This window comes from Rhamphochromis longiceps, linkage group LG2 (genome assembly GCF_057381845.1).
Source record: "Rhamphochromis longiceps isolate RC_006_pf linkage group LG2, R_longiceps_female_GT1.1, whole genome shotgun sequence".
In the NCBI taxonomy this organism is placed as follows: domain Eukaryota; kingdom Metazoa; phylum Chordata; class Actinopteri; order Cichliformes; family Cichlidae; genus Rhamphochromis; species Rhamphochromis longiceps.
This window is the reverse complement of record NC_140558.1, coordinates 2,214,279-2,234,432: the sequence shown is the minus strand read 5'-3', so window position 1 is coordinate 2,234,432 and position 20,154 is coordinate 2,214,279. Positions and strand designations below refer to the sequence as shown.

Sequence of the window (20,154 nt, the reverse complement as noted above, 5' to 3'; positions counted from 1 at the left end):
ACTGGCCATACATTTACTTGGTATCACATCTATCCCACAATCTGCAGTACTGCACACACTAAGATCACAGTGGACAGATTCTGTCTCTATGCTGGGAACGTCTGTTTCCCGGGATCAGCTGTTGCAGATTGTTGGTGCATGGAGGGCTGGGGCCTCTCCTGCCCCCCCTAACGGAGACCACGTAGGTAGTCGGAGGCTGTAAGACAGCGGCTCTCTGGAGAAATCTGATACCTCAGGAGGATGACAGGATTCAACCAGAGAAGCTGCTTCATTATAAAGTCTGTGGTTTATAACTGAAAGCTATGATACACATAAACAGCCGTCCACGCACTTAAGTAGTGAGTGAGTATTCACTCCAGTGATGAGCTGTGAGAAAGAAACTGCACACACAGCGAGCGGGCGACCATAAGATTATTATTGCCAAGCAAGAACCTGCAGCTCGAGCAGGCTGAAGAAATCCTTTAATGCTGATGCAGGCTTCACAGTGTAGAAACGAGAACTCTAAGAAACAAAAGAGCAGAAGTCATGTATGAAACACAACACAGTTAACATGTGAAGCACTTAAAAGAAAACACAAATAAAACACTTCCAGTGAGGTGTGGCGATTTAAACATTGCCTGTACTGCTCAGCAGTTGTAATGGCATCAAGAATATCTGCACATAGTTCATAATTACAATTAGAATGAACATTTCTTTCACTAAACTCAAAGTCACTCATTATAGAGCGACATCACTATTTTAACGCAGATGCTCTGATGTAGTAGGTCCAAATACAGGATGGTGGGTCACCCACCCTCCTGCTCCAACATGGTAGGAAAATTATACGGTAGAAAATGTTTATATTCATAACAATGTGAATTTTCTGCTGTAAATACTTTTATATATGTTTTTAAAATGGTCCCTCCACCCACTTTTAGTCCTTTTTCAGACATTGAAATCGGAGGAAATGTTCCAAAAATGTGCTGATTTGAAAGTGAATGATGCCGATCTTTGTTTCCATAGCACAGATTTGTCTGAGACATCATCGAGTGTCAGCCTGTGCCTCTAAGGAGCGTCCAGCGTCCTGTTCATTGTCCATTTCTATCATAATGCACGCACTGGGGTTAAATATTGAATAACAATGTTCTTCCCACAGAGTTCAGACTCAATACTGTTAATAACAGACAATCATAGGGTCCTGCTGTCCACACTGTTATAGTTCTTACAGAAATACAGGCTGAAACATACAGACAGGAGCAGCTAAGAGAAGAAGAAATGTGCTGAAACTGTCAGAAAGGAGATTTATTTGTTTCCACTTTACATGTGAGCAGCACAGCAAACACAGTGAAGCCAGTTAACCTCAAAGTGCACCAGTCACAGTGGACACAGGACAAAGCTTCGACTTTCATTACATTCTGTTTGGGTGACCATCAAACTTTGTTGTGATTTAACATTTACTTCAGCCTCCTTTAAATTTGATTCATGTGACATCAGGACAACATTCCAGGGAGAAGCGATCGAGCGGCGTCCCCCCGGTGTTTTATCCCACATCTCGTACTCAATGTTTCTTTCAGCCCAGAAAAGTTCATGTGATCATCGAACATTTAAGCGTCAGCATCAAAATAAAAAAGAGCCAGATTTCAACAAACTCCTAAGAATTTCAGGGACCTGTACAACCGTCACAATTTCAGTAAGAATCTTTCATGGTTTCATCAAATATGCTAAAGTCAGTCCAACATAAACTGGTCAGTTCTGAGGAAGCTCTGTGATTTCATATGGAATGGCTCGGGCTCGAGTATCACATCCAAGGTTGTGTCAGATAAGGAAGAGAAGTGGAAAACAGCAGGACACCTGCAGCCTGGTGATACAGGAGCAATAAAAGCTGCACACAGTGCTATCAATGATCACCAGCAGTTATCAAACTGAAGCTAGACACCCGGATGTTTCTTTCACAGCACATAACAATATATTAAACTGCTACAGTTTCAGTTATGCACGGCGAGGTTTGTCGCACACCTAGATCACACACGCTTATACAAACAGGAAGAGGCGTGCTCAGCTCCACCTTCTCTGAGGCTACCCTGTAAATGTCACACGTGCCTCACAAGGAAAGATCTCAGCTGCCACACTGAGAGTGGTGAAGGCAAACGTCCAGCCTGGCTCCAGTGGCTAGTGCAGGTTGGGATACTTCACGCAGAATCTGTCAAAGGCATCATATATGGCCTGTCTGGAAATGAAACAGGTAACGTTAACGTAGCAAAGCTGTCCATGACAAACAAATCATATACGTAAAAATGATGAAATGTGTGAAATACTGTGAGGGTGGCCCAACTCTAACATCAGATTAACCAGACAACAGCCACAGTTTAACGAACATTCTCAGACATGTTAAACCGTCCACAGCCAGAGTTATCTGTCTATATGTACCACGCCTGAACCAGGAAGTGCAGCTGTGACACTTCTACAAACAACTTTGGCTCCTGTGAACAATTTCTAGATTTTCTTTGAATTTGACGTCATATTTGGTACAGTGGAGATATCATTCAGGCATTGACATCTAGTCTAAATTCATATTCATAATGAAGGACGCTCTGGTCCATAATGCTCATTGTATTGTTACTAATGTCAACTTTCTGCTATAAAACAGCAACGTTTCAAAACTAGAGCTTGTAGAATAGAGCAGATAAATATGGATTGTGTGTATTCTCAGATTTAGCATGTTTTTGTGTGAGTATAGTTTAATTAGGCATAAATGAGAAACTTAAAAAACACCTTTTGGATCATTTTCAACACTATAACTTTACCTGAATATATTCTGTTTAAATAGGTATGCACTGATGTGTCCTCCTCTCAGATATCTGACTTCACAGCCTGGCCAGATCTCCTGCAGACTCAGGACTCCTGTTCGGGGCACATATGCATCCTCTTTGGCCTGGACGACAACGATGAGACTGGTATCTACAGGAACTGCAGCAGAGAGGGAAACACAGGGACATCTACACAACATTCTTTCACTTTTGTGCAAAACACATGCAAATCTTTTCTGCCAGAAGAGGGTGGTAGACACAGCAGGAACAGTGAGCTGTTAAACATGACTGAAGATCAGCTGGGTCCTCTGCAGTGACCTGTGCCTCCTCTCACCTCACACCTTCTTGTATAAGCCAGGACGAAGCTCATCCTATTTCCCTCACAGTGTTCTAGCTTCACAATGATAATCCTGGAGAATGATTACAATCCCTGCGTTGTTCATTCAGCAGCAGAACTGATCTTCTGTGCCTTTTGATGGTGTATCAGTATCAAACATTCAATAAATCCTTTGAACACAATATTAAAAGTAAAAATAATCACGCTGTTCAAGTAACAGAGACAAAAGAGCTCGTAAGGAACTGTCTACATACGGCCCAAGGAGCGAGGACACAGGTGGGACAAGTCTCTATTTTAGCAACGAGCAGAAAACTGACACTTCCTGTGTAAAAGCAGATTAAACAAAGGCTCTACAGGTGCGAAAAAGACGGTGCTGAGTTTCTCTGATCTGAGGAGAACATCGTTTTTCATCAGCTTGTTGCGAGTCTCTTAATTCTTTCCACACTTGGCTGATATTCCTTCTATACGGTTTCAATTTTACAAGCCAACGCCCCCGTGGTGTCATTGTCCATCTTTCTGTTTTGGCGTCAGTAGTCTCACTCATTGTGCCATGCTCCAGTATCCACACTTTAATGGCAACAAACAAACCAGTATGACCATCACGACCTTCAATTCATCAAAGGTCAGCAGCCAACGCTTTTATCACAGCATCAGCTCTTTAGTATCACCGCCAACTGTAACGACACCACCTGCAACCTTATTGGTCAAAACCATTTCTGACGGCTGTGATGTGCTGCTGACAACAACCATATACATTTGTGTTATATACTGGCATGTGTAGAATATACTTGTATATATATTTTGTAACTTTGTAATATGTTGTATTATCCAGTTACTGTTCTTCATGTCCAGGAGCAACTCTGACCACAGGGATTAATTCAGTGTTGTGATTCTTCGCTTGTTCTTCTTTAAGCAGAGGTGTAATCATTCACTGCAGCACTCACCAGAGAAGTTGGCCATGTGTGTGCACTCATCCATCACTGCCTTCATGAAACTTATAGATTCTTTGTGTAAAGATGGACGACAACATTCGGCGGGATCCGTCCTTCTCCCGTGTGCGTTATATCCACCAAGAGCTCTGAGGAGACAGAAGAAACGGTTTTATGTCCCTTAATAATGAAACATTCTCACTGGGGATAAGACTTGCTTATTCTTATTCCATTATCGATATCACTTTCACAGCTTCTTTGCATCCTTCGGTCAAATGTTTGTGGCTGTGGAACCTGCCTGCAGAAGCTTGGCACACTTGATCAAGTTATTATTTTCCCCACTGTATACTACAGTGCACTGTATACTATTAAGTTAATGCATTTCACATGTCTGACCCTTTTTCACATTTTCCTAGCAAAACAGGAAAATGGAAATGGCTCAAGACTTTTGCACGATACTGGACGTCCATGTTTGTTGATACTGTAACCATAACAGGTTTATACTGATGGAAAATTGCATGTTACTGTGCACTGTTTGAAACATGCAACAGATGCTCAACCAGATGTTCGACAGCAAGTCTTAAAACACCTGTACTCTTACAATGCAGCATTAATGTGTGATTACACACCAGTTTCAAATGTTATAAAAATTCCAACGCATCAGCAGGTGTAGTGATCGAACACTCACGTTGGCAGAGTTTCGAAGCTTGCTCCAACACTGCTCCCCAGTGACAACAGATGCTCTGCTCCGTCTGTGGCCCCACCACAGTCACGTCCTCCGTCCACTCTGCTGCACTGGCTCACTGACAGTTTGTGGTCTTCAGACAGCTCGTGGAAATGCTCGTCCACATTCGTTACAAGTTTGGGACCCATCTTAAAGGAATCAGCCTACCAGCAGTGGACACGCAGCAAAAGATGTAGTCATGCATGTGTTACACGTATGACACAAGACCAAAAACACAACAAGCACAGTTTCACACTTAACTTCTTCTTTTAGTAAACAAAGAAAAATTCAATCTTTGCAAAAAACATTTTACCAGCGTATTAGTGTGTGCAGAGGGAGTGATGAAAGGAAGACACGGGTACTTTCTCCAGTCAGTTGTACTCGTACAGTTGTGAAAGTAATCCGAGTAATATTCTGTACTCCTGTGAAACTGCAGGAACACTTACCCCACAGTACTCCAGCAGCTTGATGATCTCCTCTTCATACCGTGAATTAATTGCATATTGCTTCTCCAGCTGTGTCCAGTTCACTGCTTTACTCAGCACACCCTGCACACACACACACACACACACACACACACACACACACACACACACACACACACACACACACACACACACACACACACACACACACACACACACTTTTCAGTCATTAACTGTTCCTCCTGCTCAAGAAATGATCAAAATGCAGATAAACATACAACTTTAACCCCTGGAGGGTCCTAGAAAAATGCATACACTATCGGGCTTAGAGCCACAAATCGACCACGCCCAAAAAAGTGCTATAAAAATTTATATATTAATATTTTATTCCACTTTAAAGTCTTCACCACAAATAAACTCCTGAAAGATCAATAAATGTCAGCTCAGCCAGACTCAGTATCAACAGTCTTATCTGATTTTGACAAACTGAAACAATTTGACTCCCAGTTTCAGCTGCACTCAGACTCTGAACCATGAATTTAACACTAGTATTGGATCAGTAACAGCAGCTTTGCAGGCAGAAACAGTATGAAAGCAATAATAAGTGAATGTGTCCTTATAGATGTACAGCAGGTAGAACTGCTCCTGACCGTGGTGAACACACTGGAGGCTGTGGACCAGGACAAACAGGGAATTAGAGGGATGGGTTTGGGCCAGTTGGTCACTGCCAGGGACGCCATCTGGACACAAAGACACACAAGTGACACACTTTAGAGAGATAACACTGGGCTTGCAAGTTTCTTTCCCCAAATGAAACCAAGATGCTGCTCTGTCCCACTTTACGAACTCGGAGGCTTGTTCTGTTGAAGTGGAAGCTTCCCCACCCCCAACATGAGCCCATTGGGTGGGGGACGTACTCTTTAACTTAAACTTAGATTCTCTCTCAAAGGTTTTATTAGGAAATGTAACAAAACCTGGAAATCATGTCTCTTACTGGTGGACACCATCACCATTCAGTCCTGAGACTGAAGTGAACTGAGCGAGGCGACATCATAAGTTTGGTGTTTTTTTATTTGATCTTATTTTTACTTTATTTTTTTTTCTCCTTTTGTTTAGTTTGGTCCTTCTTGTTATGCTTGTTGTGTGTATGGGTGTTGAGTAGGGATGGGTATTGATAAGATTTTAACGATTCCGATTCCATTTTCGATTCTGTTTAACGATTTGATTCCTTATCGATTCTCTTATCGATTCTTTTTTTTTTTAAAAAAGGAGAACACTAAGGTCGATTAGCTCAGAGTTTTGTTTTATATCTTCTCTTTGAACAAGATAGAAATTTAGGAGTAACATGGCCTTACAAACCCAACAGTGAGATCTTAAGAGATTCACAGCCTACGGCTCTTCAATGGGGTGTCACAGGGTCCCCAGGAAAAAAAATGTATATGTAAAATAATAAAATAAATATTCTCCTGTAGCAATAACAAAGTTTAACATAAATTATTCTGTAGCAATTACACAAGAATATCCAGTAATGTCCCTGCCTACAATTAAACATATTCACTTACCAAAGTGAAATCGGGGGCATCTGCTGTGGCAAATGGGTGCAAGCCTTTGACCACAAACTTAGACACTGCTCGGTGACATTCGTCTATCCTGGCCTGAAAGGAGACGCTACCGGTAGACTGCAGCGAGAACTGCCAGCATCTGAGCCAGCCAGACTCTGTCTCTCTCATCATGGTTATCTAAATGCAACGCACAGTAATAGCAGGTTTTGTAATAAGGTAAATCGCGCTAACATAATGTGCAATGCTAATTGATTAGTTACCTGCAGTATTAACGGGAGAGGACGTGGAAATGCTACCGCTGCTGCTGGGTTGAGCTTCACTAGTCCGGAGCGGATCAAAAACACGACATTCGTTGAAAGCAATCGCGTGTTTTTTGAGCAAATGCTTTTGCATATTCGTAGTGTTTCCTCCCTTTGATGAAATCTCTACTTTGCAAGTATTGCACGTTGCCCTGTTGTCATCCTTTCTCATAAAGTGTAACCAAACTTTTGAGCGTTTGTGCCGCTCAGGCGCCGTGTTTCCTACTGGGTAAAAGACGCTACTCAACGTGATGACGTCATTCGGGGCGACTGGAATCGATAAGGGAATCGTTTTTAAAAGTGGCAAACGATTCCAAGGAATTGAAACAGTGGGAACCGGTTCTCAACAAGAACCGGTTTTCGATACCCATCCCTAGTGTTGAGACTGGATCTCTGCGGCGTCTTGTCTCGTGTGGACCTGGTAGGGGGAGAATTCGGATGGGGGTTTGCTGTTGCTAACTTTGTATGTCGTGGCTGAAATCAATAAAACAAAGTTGGAATAAGATGCTGCTCTCTCGTATAACAAGATCGACAACTAAACATTTAGTGGTAAAATGTTATTTGACAAGTTTCTTTGACTCACATATCCTCCCATAGAGATGCCCGTCATTCCCAGGGGCCAGTATCCTTCTCTCTCCAGCCAGCGAAGCAGGACTGTTGATTCCAGGATCAAAGCCCCGCCCATCACAAACAGGTCCGACACATTTTTTAGACTGGATCGTCTAAAACACTCAAATGATATCTATATTCAATTTACGATACGTTCATTTGACCTTTGAGAAAAATCGAGCGGTGAAGTCTGTTTCTATAACAACATCCAACAGCTCAGTGCGTCTCACACAGTCTCGCTTTGTCAAATGAATCAGTTTAGAAACAAACGATGCTTGAAAACGACAGCCTTGCATTTAAAACGTAAATAAAGCCAACAGGTGTTTGAATCAGCCCATAAGTCTGATTTGGAAACATCGAAGACGTTTCTGCCTCTTTTCTCCTTCTTGTTGCAAACATGAAAACTAAATGAGAATCTTTGTCACAAAGTTAAAAATCACTTTTTTTAAAATCGACTAAATTTTCCAAACCAACAACCAAACTGGTTTTAATCGATCAAGTCAACTTACAGTTGGTCTCTGGGTTTTCGATAACCATGTGAAGCATCAGTCAAGGAACGTTCGTAGCAGACATTAAATAAAAACAACAACATGACACAGCTGTCTTCTAATCAGGTCACTGGATCGATTCCCAGCTCCTCTGATCTACAAGTGTCCTCGGGCAGGATCGTGAATCGATGCATCCAAGTGCGTCTATAACACAAGTGCTCTATGAATGTGTGTCTGAACAGGTGGCTGGTAGTGCACACTCTGTTTACAAACAGGTTATTACGGGAACTTTCCACAGCATGTTCGTCATGTGCTTGTTTCATCAGCAGCAGCGGCGACAGCCATCGTACTGGTTTGTACACTCGCTGACTGAGTTTCCATGTTTGTCGTGAGTTACTTTGAAAGAAAGTTAACAACAAACGATGTTGTTGTTGAAGACAACAGAAGGATATAATAAGGGTTCTCCAGAAGTAATGACGCCATTCCTGCCTCTTTGATCATGGGCCGAGCCATCAGGGTCCGCCGACGCCAGAAAAACTACAGGTCATAGAAACACAAGGACAGAAACAGCATTCCAAAGGTCATCATCACAGCTCCTGGATCCTACAGATTGTTGGGGTCAGTTTCCAGAGTTAACCACACACTTTGACACCATTTATTTATTAAATCTTCTCGTCTGACGCGTTTCTCTGCTTCACAGTAAATCTGGACCTTGAACCAAGTCTGCTGCTCAACTTCTGAGGATTTCTTGCAGTAATGTCAAAAACACAGCACAAGTCTTAGGTCTGAGGAATCATCTGGTCCCTAACAGCTTCTATAATTATGCAAATATGACCTCAAATGAACAACAGCACTAAACATACGACACTCTTCTCTATAAGTCAGAGGACTGGAGTTGATCCAGGGTCTGGACTGTGACGGGTCATTTCAGCTCGTCTGTTACAGACTTGCTTCTGTGGATGGGATCATTGTTCTGCTGCATGAGCCAGCTGTGGTCAGGCTTCAGCTGCTGGACACACAGCCTCACATTTCAGTTAATGTTGTGGTATACAGAGGAGTGGGTGGTCCCGGGGTCTGTGTATCGATGCAGACACAGATCATCCCCCTCCACCTTTGTGCTCACTGTAATCGGTGGAGGCAGATGGCTGCTGGGTCTTTCCTCCTTGGTGTTAATCGACACCTTAATGCTCCAGACTAACAAACTGCTAAAGCCTACGTAGTTTTTCACCCACTCAATGATAAAATGCCACGTGAGGTTTGGATCACCTCGTTTTAGAACCACGGGGGCTCACTACAACATAAGCTGGGTTTCTTTGTGTCAGCTGACACAAGGCTTCCTTCCTCTGTGTGCATTCACATGAAGGGAGTTTGACCCCTTGGATCCAGTGAGCGCTGCCTGCTGCAGTTAGTGACATTATCAAAGCACACGGGATAGAGAACTGTAAACAACACGAACATATATAACAGTGCTGCTGCAAATAAAGACATGTGAGTCGGTCTTGCTGCAGAAAATATTAATTTTGTGATTTGATGATCACGAGCTCACGTCATATAAATTCTTTCTTTCACTGCTCGGTGCACTCTGAGAGCTGCTGAACATCAGAGCACATCGAAACGTTACAGGTTACTCTGTGTTTGGGACTCTGTCCTATAGCCTGATAATGGATGATATACTTGGTGATAAAAAGCTACTTTCTTTATATCCATGTGCTTTGTTTTACATGATTGTGGGAGGGAAGTGAACACTGCTCGTTGTTATTTCAAAGGAAAACAAGATTGTCAGTGGCCTTTACGGCCCACTTTGATCTTAGATGGTCTGGACCAGTCAAACTCCGCTTCTGTCAGTGTAAAGAAGTTACAACTACAACTGTTTTTCTACTTGATAAAGAAAAAGCTGCTGTGGCAAAGACAGAAATCCATCAGCACAACTCTGGACTTACATGGTTTTATTTTTTTGGTTTGGTATTGTAAGTATTTGTTTCAGCATTATGAGTTCTGTGGCGGCTGCCTGGGAGCACATTCATATTAAAATAAAGGTAAGAGTCTTACATGGTCTCCAGTCCCAGCTAAGTGGATACATACTGGTCTGTTCTTCTGCCATCTCTTAGGAACTATGAACTGGAACCTGGAACAACACAAACGATGAGAGCCGCAGGTCTACAGGCAGCATTCCCACAGCATAAGTAAATCCTCTTCAAACATTTTCAGCACAAACACAGCTTACATTTCAGCCCTAACGACTCATGTGGCTAGCTCCAAATTCAGCAAATACAACCTCAGATGGAGCAGAACATGGCACATTAAACTATATCATTAATTAGGGCTGGGCCATATCACACCGTTCACGGTAATACCGGTGTAATGTTGGGCAACGATAAGAAATGAAATATGGCGATAGAATGTGGGTAAAATGCGCATGCGCAGTGCCTTTGTTTACATACCCACATGGCGGCGACGCAGAATGAGAAGAGCGAAAGCGGATCGTTGAATGAAACGATGAAGCAGAACTGGTTTGTAAAAACGCTGCAGCTTCACTGGTGTGGAACTGGTTTAGCTTTCGTCCCTCAGACACACAACAAAGCACTATTTTTGGTAGCGCATGCTAGCGGGCCGCCGTTATTACCGTGTTGTTTGGAAAATACGGCGCACTTAAAATCAATCCTTTGATTTGTCTGAAAGTCGACAGCGCCCCTTATAATCCCGTGTGCCTCATGTATGAACTCTGGTTGTGTTTACTGACCTCGAAACGATTTTATGTGCACGGCGCTCGAAAATCTGTCAAATGTTTTAGTACGACTTTGCTAAGCTACGAAGCCGCACTGCTTGATGGATTGTCGGAGCGTTACGGCTATCGTAGGCGGAGCCTCGCGGAGTGATACGTGCTGTGCTTCAGCATAATGTTACCGTATTGTGTGTGTATAACCTCTTTTTAAGTTCTGTGGATATTATACATGGTTATGCTGAGGATGTGTCGGCCAGTTTCCACTGGAAATGCCTTTTGGTTAAACTGGCAGCACGGATTTGCATTTGCACTGTTAAATGTTTATATAACTTTAATGCACATAAAAAAAGCTGCTTGTTTAAGTGAAAATACATTGATGGGTTTGTTTGTTTTTTGCACTAATAACGTTGTAAAGTATTTTGTCTCGTGTCAATTATATCGTTATGGCAAGTTTTCAAATGTATATCGTGATAAATATTTTGGTCATATCGCCCTGCTCTATCTTTAATTATTTAATAGAAATTAAGCCAAATTGCAGAAACACTCTTATTGTTTGTATAGGAGTTAAGAACATTTAAAACACCAGTGCTAGTCAAAAGTTGCTACTTAAAGCAGCACAATGCAAACGTTCCTCTGTCAGGCCTCCTCTGTGGTTTGTTGGAAGTGAAGGTCTAGTATTGGAGGGTCTGGGCATCCATGCTGTTCAGGCAGTTATGAAGAGCAGCTGTTGCATTAATGACAATGCAGCAGCTTCTTGGTGTGAATCGAAGTGCACTCTGAAAACGACTCCTCCAAACGTGCTCCACTAGACTCCCAGTGTGCATATGGCTGTAGCACCTTTGCTCAGGTGTAATTCAGGTGTGGTGTAAACAAAAACTTTGAGCACGCCCACTGTCACCAAGCAACAATAATGATCATCTCCTCTTCCAAACACAGTGATGAGTTAAAATCCAGGAATCATGAGTGACACCTTTCAAACATGAAAGAATATTTGAAAACTGTAACTGGGGAGTGCATACACCCTGGACATTAATGGAAAACCAGTTCTTGGGATTCCTGTATTGCTCAGCATCTGGGATGGAGCGACGTTTTGTGGTTCCACTGATGCAGCCGATGACTCCTGGAAAGTTCCCAAATTCATAGAACTTGTAATTAACTCAGGTTTCAGCATCTGGGAAGTTTATGTTCTGTCTTCTCAATCCACAAATGGTCCTGCACACAGTGAACGACACTGTTGGTTCACCGAGCCCACATAAACCCCCAGCTTCTCTGTGGAAGGTGCCAAAAGACACAAAGTTAAGAGCACCTGCAGACTTACAGGACTTACTGGGTGAAAGACTGGGTTCCAAAATGAAGTGATCTCCACATCATTTACTTTATGCATTCGAAACGAGCTCGAAAACTGATGTCATCAAAAAGCTTCAGTGGATGACTTCTGTCAGCAATTTGTCTAGCAGACGGTTTTCATTGATCATCTCTGAGATTCTCCAAGTAACCCATGTTATTCACCAAACAACATGAACTCTGAAGTTAAACCTGCCTGCTGGGATGTTCTATTTAAACTTCAGTTTATGCCTGGACTAGCTCTGATCTCCCTCCAGTAAACAAGCGTAGTTTAGTCAGGAATAGGCTTAGTCTGGCACTGTTTATACCGTGACTGAGGAAGCAGATTTCTGTTAGTCTGCATTGGCTGTTTAAATCTAGGACTAGCTTTAATCTCTGTCTGGGAACCCGCCCCTATAGAGCGCCTCAAGTGCTCAGGTAGAGTAGATAAGCACTAGATAAGAACCAGTCCATTTACGGCTGCTATAAACAAGAATGGGTCGCTCTCAGGAGCTCAGTGACTTCCACCAAAGCACCGTGACAGGATGTCACCTGTGCAACGAGTCGCTGCCATAGATTTCACAGTCAGCTGTTAGTGGTATTATAACAAAATGGAGCCATGAGGAGGATGGCTGGGTACCATTACACAGCAGGGTCAGCTTCAGCTGAATTTTTGTTAAATAAATAACGACGCTGTAATTTCTGCACATTTGAGGTTGTATTTACCTGATTTGAAAAATTGGTAAGAACAAGATGTTTTTAACCATGTGCTGATATGCAAAACCTCAGACGTGACAGAGGGTATATGTGTCACGAGTTCAAGAAGTTTGAGGGTAACAATGCTGGAGAAAAGAAGGAAAACTAAACCGAACATTATGTTGCATCATTTTCTTGTTCCTGTTTTTATCTCGTCTTTCTCTAGCTGGTCATTGCATGCGTCTGCCACCCTGAGCTTATTTTCCTGTAACTATAACAGAAAATATTCATTAAAAAAAGGTTATTCAATGAATGTTTCAAGTTTAAAACAATAACTGAATAACTTTATTTTAAAACCCCGTCTGTATGTTTGAAAGACCCTAAACCAGCATCCACTTGGCCCTCTGGACAAAGCACCGCATCAAACTCGGAAACAACCCATTCTCCTGTCTATTCTCTGCCTCCTTTCATTGCAGTGGCAAACAACAGCACCTCTTGTACCTGGCCTTTACAGCCTCTTGTGGCAGGATCCCAGGAACCAAATGCTCCAGAGGAGAGATAAAGAAGCCCTCTTGGACATGACAGTCAGCAAGCTCCTCTGTCTGCACACAAACACACAAATAATAACTAATAATACAAAAACAAAACAGCACAAGAAGGAAAAGAGAGGAAATAAATGATGTACCTTGTTTATATAAACGGGATAGTCCTGAGGAACCAGAGACTTGCACTTCTCTCTGTCTCCAATTATCTTTCGAAACTCAAAGATTCTACAAAACAAACAGACACATCAGTTTGCAGCTGAGGACGTGCTGATCTCATCCACGACCTGCTCACTGTAAGCTGGAGGTTACCACCTGATGAAGTGCGGGCGAAGGCAGCTCGACCACCACTAGCTCTAGGAAATCACATGATAGGGCGGGGCCGGGTTTCACAATGACCTCACCCTGGCTGATTGTGAGCCACACCCGTTTTCACGCCTTGGCTCGTGTGATTGGGTAGAGGATCAAGAGGGGGTCCATGACCCTCTTGGGGGGTCTCACTAATTTAGAAGATCATTTAGCCTAGAACAATATAAAATAATGATAAACCAACAATTATAGAAAAAAAGCTAAGACACCTTCCTGTTCATCACTGACTGAAGAACCAACCCCAGCTGCCTTACATAAGACTGACACTGACTGATCCAGAGTTAACTTCAACTATCACTTCCTCCAAACCATCAAGTCTATTAGATTCAATTCTAAGCTGCCCAAATAAGTACTACCATTAATTAATGCTTCAGTCTTAAATATGATCAGTCTATGCCACTGATGGGCTACAAACCTTTAAAGTGGTAGTAATTAAACTGTGCATTACTCCTCCCAGCTCTCTTAGCTAATTATAGGCCAATCCTTCCTTTTAATTTCCAAAACTCTTGAAAGAGCAGCTGTGTGTCTGTAAAGCAGTTAACTGGTCATCAGCTACAGTACTGCAGAGAAACTCAGGGTTGTTCTTCAATGCGTGATGAGCAGGAAAATGCCCTAGCTGTGCAGAGGGCTGTTTGTACAGCAACAAACTCTTTTTCCAGGCTGAATGAAGATCTTCTAAATTACTAAGACACCATTTCTTCTCAAGCTTATGAGTCAGCTGCTTTACGATGTGTGTTTAAGACATAAGAGAGTCAAGTACTTGTGATTTGAGGTTTTGTTTTTGGGTCAGCATATCCAGAGTCGTACACAGTGAGGATGTAAGTCTATTAACGAGATGATCAACCTGTGTGGAGGGTTTGGGTACTGTGTGGTGCACAGTACTGAAGAGCATGACAGAGGAGGAATTATGTCCTTAAACTTAGTTATAACACTTTTCAAGACATACTATCAGTTAATGTATTCCCAAATGCTGTGTAATCCGTTATTGTAACTTTAAAGAATGATTTCATCTGACCTGAGTACTAAATCAGAAAAGTCTGAGTACAGGGTGGGTCATTCATATGGATACAGCGTAATAACATGGGAATGGTTGGTGATATTAAAGTCCTGTTTGTGGCACATTAGTATATGTGAGGGGCAAACTCCTCAAGATGGGCGGTGACCATGGTGGCCATTTAGAAGTCGGCCATCTTGGATACAACTTTAGTTTTTTCAATAGGAAGAGGGCCATGTGACACATCACACTTATTGGTAATGTCACAACAATGGTGTGCTTGGTTTCAACGTAACTTTATTCTTTCATGAGTTATTTACAAGTTTCTCTTTGTTCACAGCCATTGACATGTCGAAGAGGTTAACACGTGAGGATCAAAATTGTGTTGATAGCTGGTGAACGCAGTAACCAGGTCATTGCAGCACATTTCAATGCAAGACCCCCTACGAGACCACCCATCTCCCATGCTACAGTTAGCAAACTGCTTGCTCGTGAAACTGGTTCAGTGTTGGATTTGCAAAAATGTGGACGCAAGAAAACTGTCACTAATGAAGAAACATCAGTGGCTGTCCTAGCTTCATTCAGCAAGAGCCCACAGCGTAGCACTCGCCGCATGTCACTGGAGAGTGGCATTAGTCCAACATCCCTTCGGCGGATATCAGCTACTCACAAATGGCACCCTTACAAACTCCAGCTGCTGCAGCATCTCAGCGAGGATGACCCAGATCGGCCACAGAATTTGCAGAATGGGCAAAACAAAAACTGGAACAGGACCCTCAGTTCACGCAGAAGATTTTGTTCAGTGATGAGACAAACTTCTATGTGAATGGTGTTAACAAACAAAACCAGCGCTATTGGTCTGACACTAACCCACACTGGATGGATCCCTCCAAGACTGTTGGAACAACAAAAGTGATGGTTTGGTGTGGTATATGGGGAACAACGATAGTGGGTCCATTCTTCATCACTGGAAACCTCAAGGCCACTGGATATTTGAAATTGCTACATGATGATGTGTTTCCCTCTTTATGCACTGAAGCTGGCACGTTCCCTGACGTTTTCCAGCAAGATGGTGCACCACCACATTATGGGTGCCAGGTCCGAGCATTCCTAGATGAACAGCTTCCTGGAAAGTGGATTGGTCGTCGTGGGCCAGTTGAATGGCCCACAAGGTCTCCCGATCTGACCCCCTTAGACTTTTATCTTTGGGGTCATCTGAAGGCAATTGTCTATGGTGTGAAGATACGAGATGTGCAGCACCTGAAACTACGGATACTGGATGCCTGTGCTGGCATTTCTCCTGCGGTGTTGCTATCAGTGTGTGAAGAGTGGGAGAAGAGGGTTGCATTGACAATCCAACACAATGGGCATTGAACACATTTTATGAGTGGTCAGAAACTTGTAAATAACTCATGAAAGAATAAAGTTACGTTGAAACCAAGCACACCATTGTTTTTCTTGTGACATTACCAATAAGTGTGATGTGTCACATGGTCCTCTTCCTATTGAAAAAACAAAAGTTGTATCCAAGATGGCCGACTTCTAAATGGCCACCATGGTCACCACCCATCTTGAGGAGTTTGCCCCCTCACATATACTAATGTGCCACAAACAGGACTTTAATATCACCAACCATTCCCATGTTATTACAGTGTATCCATAGAAATGGCCCACCCTGTAGAGTAAAGTGGGCATCTACAATTCCACCCCTCAGGCAGGAGGCTCCGGTCCATTCGCACCAGAACCTCTCGCCATAAGAACAGTTTCTTCCCCTCTGCTGTTGGACACATGAACAATAACCGTATGACTGTTCCCACCACTAACACATGACCCTATGCTGTGTTCACTGCATCATTCCATGTTTGGCACTGATCACCACCTGCACTCATGTATATATCTATCTACTTAGCACTTTTAATTTTTATGTTTATTTAAGCGTAATTTATGACAGTATGTTTGCACTAAGTACCGCAGCAATTTCCTAATGTTGTAAACCTGCTCAACATTTGGCAATAAAACCCTTTCTGATTCTGATATCACAAAGAATCAACTTTTCTTCTGTGGTTGGCTTCACTGTGTGGTTGAATTTAGCACAACTGCAGTACTCCCCGACAGGACACTTGCGCTGCACTTGCTAAACGCAGGCGGGAAACAGTTATTGTTTGGTGCACGTACAGAAAACATTGGGTTTCAGAGCGCAGTGCATGCCCCGTCCTATGTGAAAGGGCCATGACAAAATGCTTCATACCTCTTGAGGTCTTCAGGCTTCCCCCATCCCCCAATAAAGAGTTTGGTGAGGAGCAGCCTTCGGTAGAATACATCCAGTCGGCTCACACCCATGGACCAGCCCCTGGCATCTACAAAGAGAAGGACATGCTTTATTCTGAAAGTGCTTACTTCCTGTAGGATTGTTAAGAACAGAAAATAACAAAAAAAAGTCAGATGCTAATACATCTTTGTTTGACAACTGAGCAATATACCTCCCCCAAAAAAGGTTAAACGAGTCGCTCTACGAGCACCGATTCCTTTGAGTCAGTCGTGTTCTGTCAGGACAAGCAAGGCAGGAAGTGCTTGAATGTCCAATGTAAAGATGAGGATACATGAAGACAAAGGAAATTTCAAATCTCACAGGAAACAGTAGTTTGCATCTGTTTTAAAAGCGTGTCTTTCTCACAGTGATAACGGCTGGAGCTCAGTAAGCTCAGAGGCCAGCAGTGTTTTTCTGGTGGTTTGTGCATGTACATTATGGATAAACCACTGGTCTATGACAGTAAACTGATGGGAGAGCAACCTGCGAGACAAGCTGCCAATGGGTCTGCTTTCACTGTCCTGAGATCAGTTAGGACTAGTGCTTGGTATGGAAAAAAGCTAGCATTAGCAAGTAAATAAGCTTTAGTGATTTAGCATCGTAATAGACAAGTTTCTGTTTGCTAACCACTTGGCCAACATGATGCTAAAGGGTGAAAACGTTGCTAACTCCATTAGCTGACCATTATCGAACGTTGGGTCTAATAACACTGGAACACTGAACAGCTGCTTGAGCACCACTTACATGCCAACACTCCTAATTCTGTTTTTTATTCCTATTTTAATGTCTCCTTGAATATACAGACAGCTAACCATGTCTGCTCAAACCTTTTAATTCAGGTTATTATATTGTTAATAATCATTTTTGAAAAATCAAGACTGATTTAGGATATTTTCAGTGGAAAATACATTGAGGTTCAGACTCTGCCAGCATTTAATGGCTGAATGTTAACTTGTGAACAAATTCAACATAAACAGTTGAGCATCCTGTATTTAACAACTCGCTCTGAAACACATTTCATCCCACTTAAGTCTTAAAATAACTTCAGCCTAGTCTTCACTCAAACATGTGCCAGTTCCCTAATGTGCCAGACCTTTTCTCAATCAGTGTGACTGATTACAGCATGAATGACGACTGCAGGAAAACTGGCTGACATAAGCATGATCATCTACTGAGGCAGGGTTAGAAAGATGGAGACAAAACATTTTATTCTTAAAGTCTCTGTCCATATGAGTGAATTATTGTAAAAGCAGTTATGTTAAGTACAAAAAAAGCAAACCAGATATAACAAAATAACAAACTGTGCACTTTGGCAGTGACTTTATGAATGAGGAAAGAGTGTCAGAGAGCTGGTTGAGGTGCAGCAGGAAGGGATAAGTCAGGAAGAAAATCTGCCAGCGAGCATGTTACGTTCACATAGTCTGTCAGCCACCACCTCACAGTTAACAGACTCATTTTTAGCCATCTTCCTGGAATAGGGCGCAGATCTCAGTCCAACAGAGTACATTTAAGATGTGACAGAACAGAGCTGCCGAGTAATCTGAAGGATGATGCAGATCTCCCATTACACTACTCTGATGAAACGTATCACATTTCTCTTCATAAAGTGATATTTCCCCGGTTGGTTGCATTGCCATTTGAAACTGAGCAGATATAAGAACATAAACAAATTTATATATTTCATGTGACTTCTCAACTCTAGCTCTTCTCGCGAGATTTGACAACACTGACATGAGCAGAGGTCGTCAGGGAGGTCTGGCGGCTGACTTGACCTAAAGCTTGATTAGTGCACATTTCTAACAGTGAGCCTTCAGAGGAAATACTTCCTCCACATACTCGGATCACGACGGCGCTTTAGTTTTATGACAGAAACAAATCAGAACAAAGCTGTCAGTGATGTGCGGTACAATGACGGGGTGACTCGTAATTTCCATTTCCATGCATAATCATCACCTTGTTACAGCATAAAACGCTATATCGTCTTCCACTGGTCGCTGTGGGTAGTAACTGTAATAACAACAACACGCTGACAATATAACGCAGAGACCAGCTGTACGACGGACACCGCCACGCGTTTCAACTTGCTGCTAGCTGTAAGTTAGCAAACTTCGCCTTAGTCATTCATTAGCGAGTTTCAAACCATGCAAACACAGAGAGAAACAACAGCACTACCTCAGTCTGTACCCGAACGTATATCTCTGGCTTTGCTCGCACGGCTAGTTGAGCTAAGGAAGGCAAATGTAGTGACTTCGTCAAGCTACTGGGAGGAATGGTCGCAATTTAAAGGAAAAAACGGTCGGAACTTCCGGTGTTCCAGATTAACCGGTTTTCACGTTATCTGGTGTTTGTTAACGGTACAACCTGTCAGAACAAGCTCCAAGTTTCAGATTCGCCACATTTTCAGACATTTTCGGAAGAAATTGAATTTTAAAAGACGCGTGTTTAGTTCAGAGTATCAAACATGACTTTTTAAAGATAGAAATATTTTTTAAAAAATCTGTAAGATCATTATTATTATTATCGATAAAATGAAATAAAAAATAAGCGACTGTTCCCCGGACGACAACGGAATATTTTACAAGCCATTTTCATCAGCGGGTTAATTACTTTCTTGCCTTATTTCTTATATCCGTTTTTTGTGGCAGCAACAGACACGGCTGCCGGGTAGAAGCAGCATGCTGACTGGCCACACTTCCAGCTCCTCCCCTGGCTTAGGAGGGACGAATAACTGAATCCATCTTTTTTATTATAAATTTATTTTGCCCGAAAAGCCAGAATCTCAGGTTAAACCTCACAAAATTTCAACAACCACCAAACAGCTAAAACCGTAAATGAGAGCAGAAACACGGATTCTGCACAAAGACGTAAACAGCATCAGGATCAGTGAGATGTCCCACAGGCACGGACACTGTTTCGGCGGGCCCGCGCTTTGTGTTTGCGCCCTTTTTGCGCTGATTCTGAGCTGCAGGTTTTATCTCTCTCCAACCAAAATTCACCAAACCAGCAGCAAAAGAAGCAGCAAACTGCGCTTCACATTTGAT

General features: G+C 42.6%; 1 protein-coding gene across 2 annotated transcripts; it reads right to left on the bottom strand.

The window, feature by feature from the left end:
- Positions 1-1,266: 1,266 nt before the first annotated feature.
- Positions 1,267-19,440, bottom strand: abhd18 (abhydrolase domain containing 18). 2 transcript variants are annotated; one of them, XM_085414316.1, is made up of 14 exons: positions 19,286-19,440; positions 17,054-17,162; positions 13,586-13,670; positions 13,402-13,502; positions 10,209-10,284; positions 8,612-8,696; positions 8,181-8,208; positions 7,646-7,784; positions 5,852-5,941; positions 5,223-5,324; positions 4,741-4,940; positions 4,068-4,201; positions 2,784-2,946; positions 1,267-2,206 (listed from the first exon to the last, which is right to left on the bottom strand). In XM_085414316.1, exons 2-14 carry the CDS (start codon positions 17,143-17,145, stop codon positions 2,149-2,151), a joined length of 1,353 nt encoding a protein of 450 aa, XP_085270442.1. In that variant the 5' UTR covers positions 17,146-17,162; positions 19,286-19,440; the 3' UTR covers positions 1,267-2,148. The 2 variants fall into 2 exon arrangements, with proteins under 2 accessions (XP_085270442.1, XP_085270450.1); XM_085414324.1 differs by having other exon boundaries at positions 1,267-2,202.
- Between the last annotated feature and the right edge of the window lie 714 nt (positions 19,441-20,154).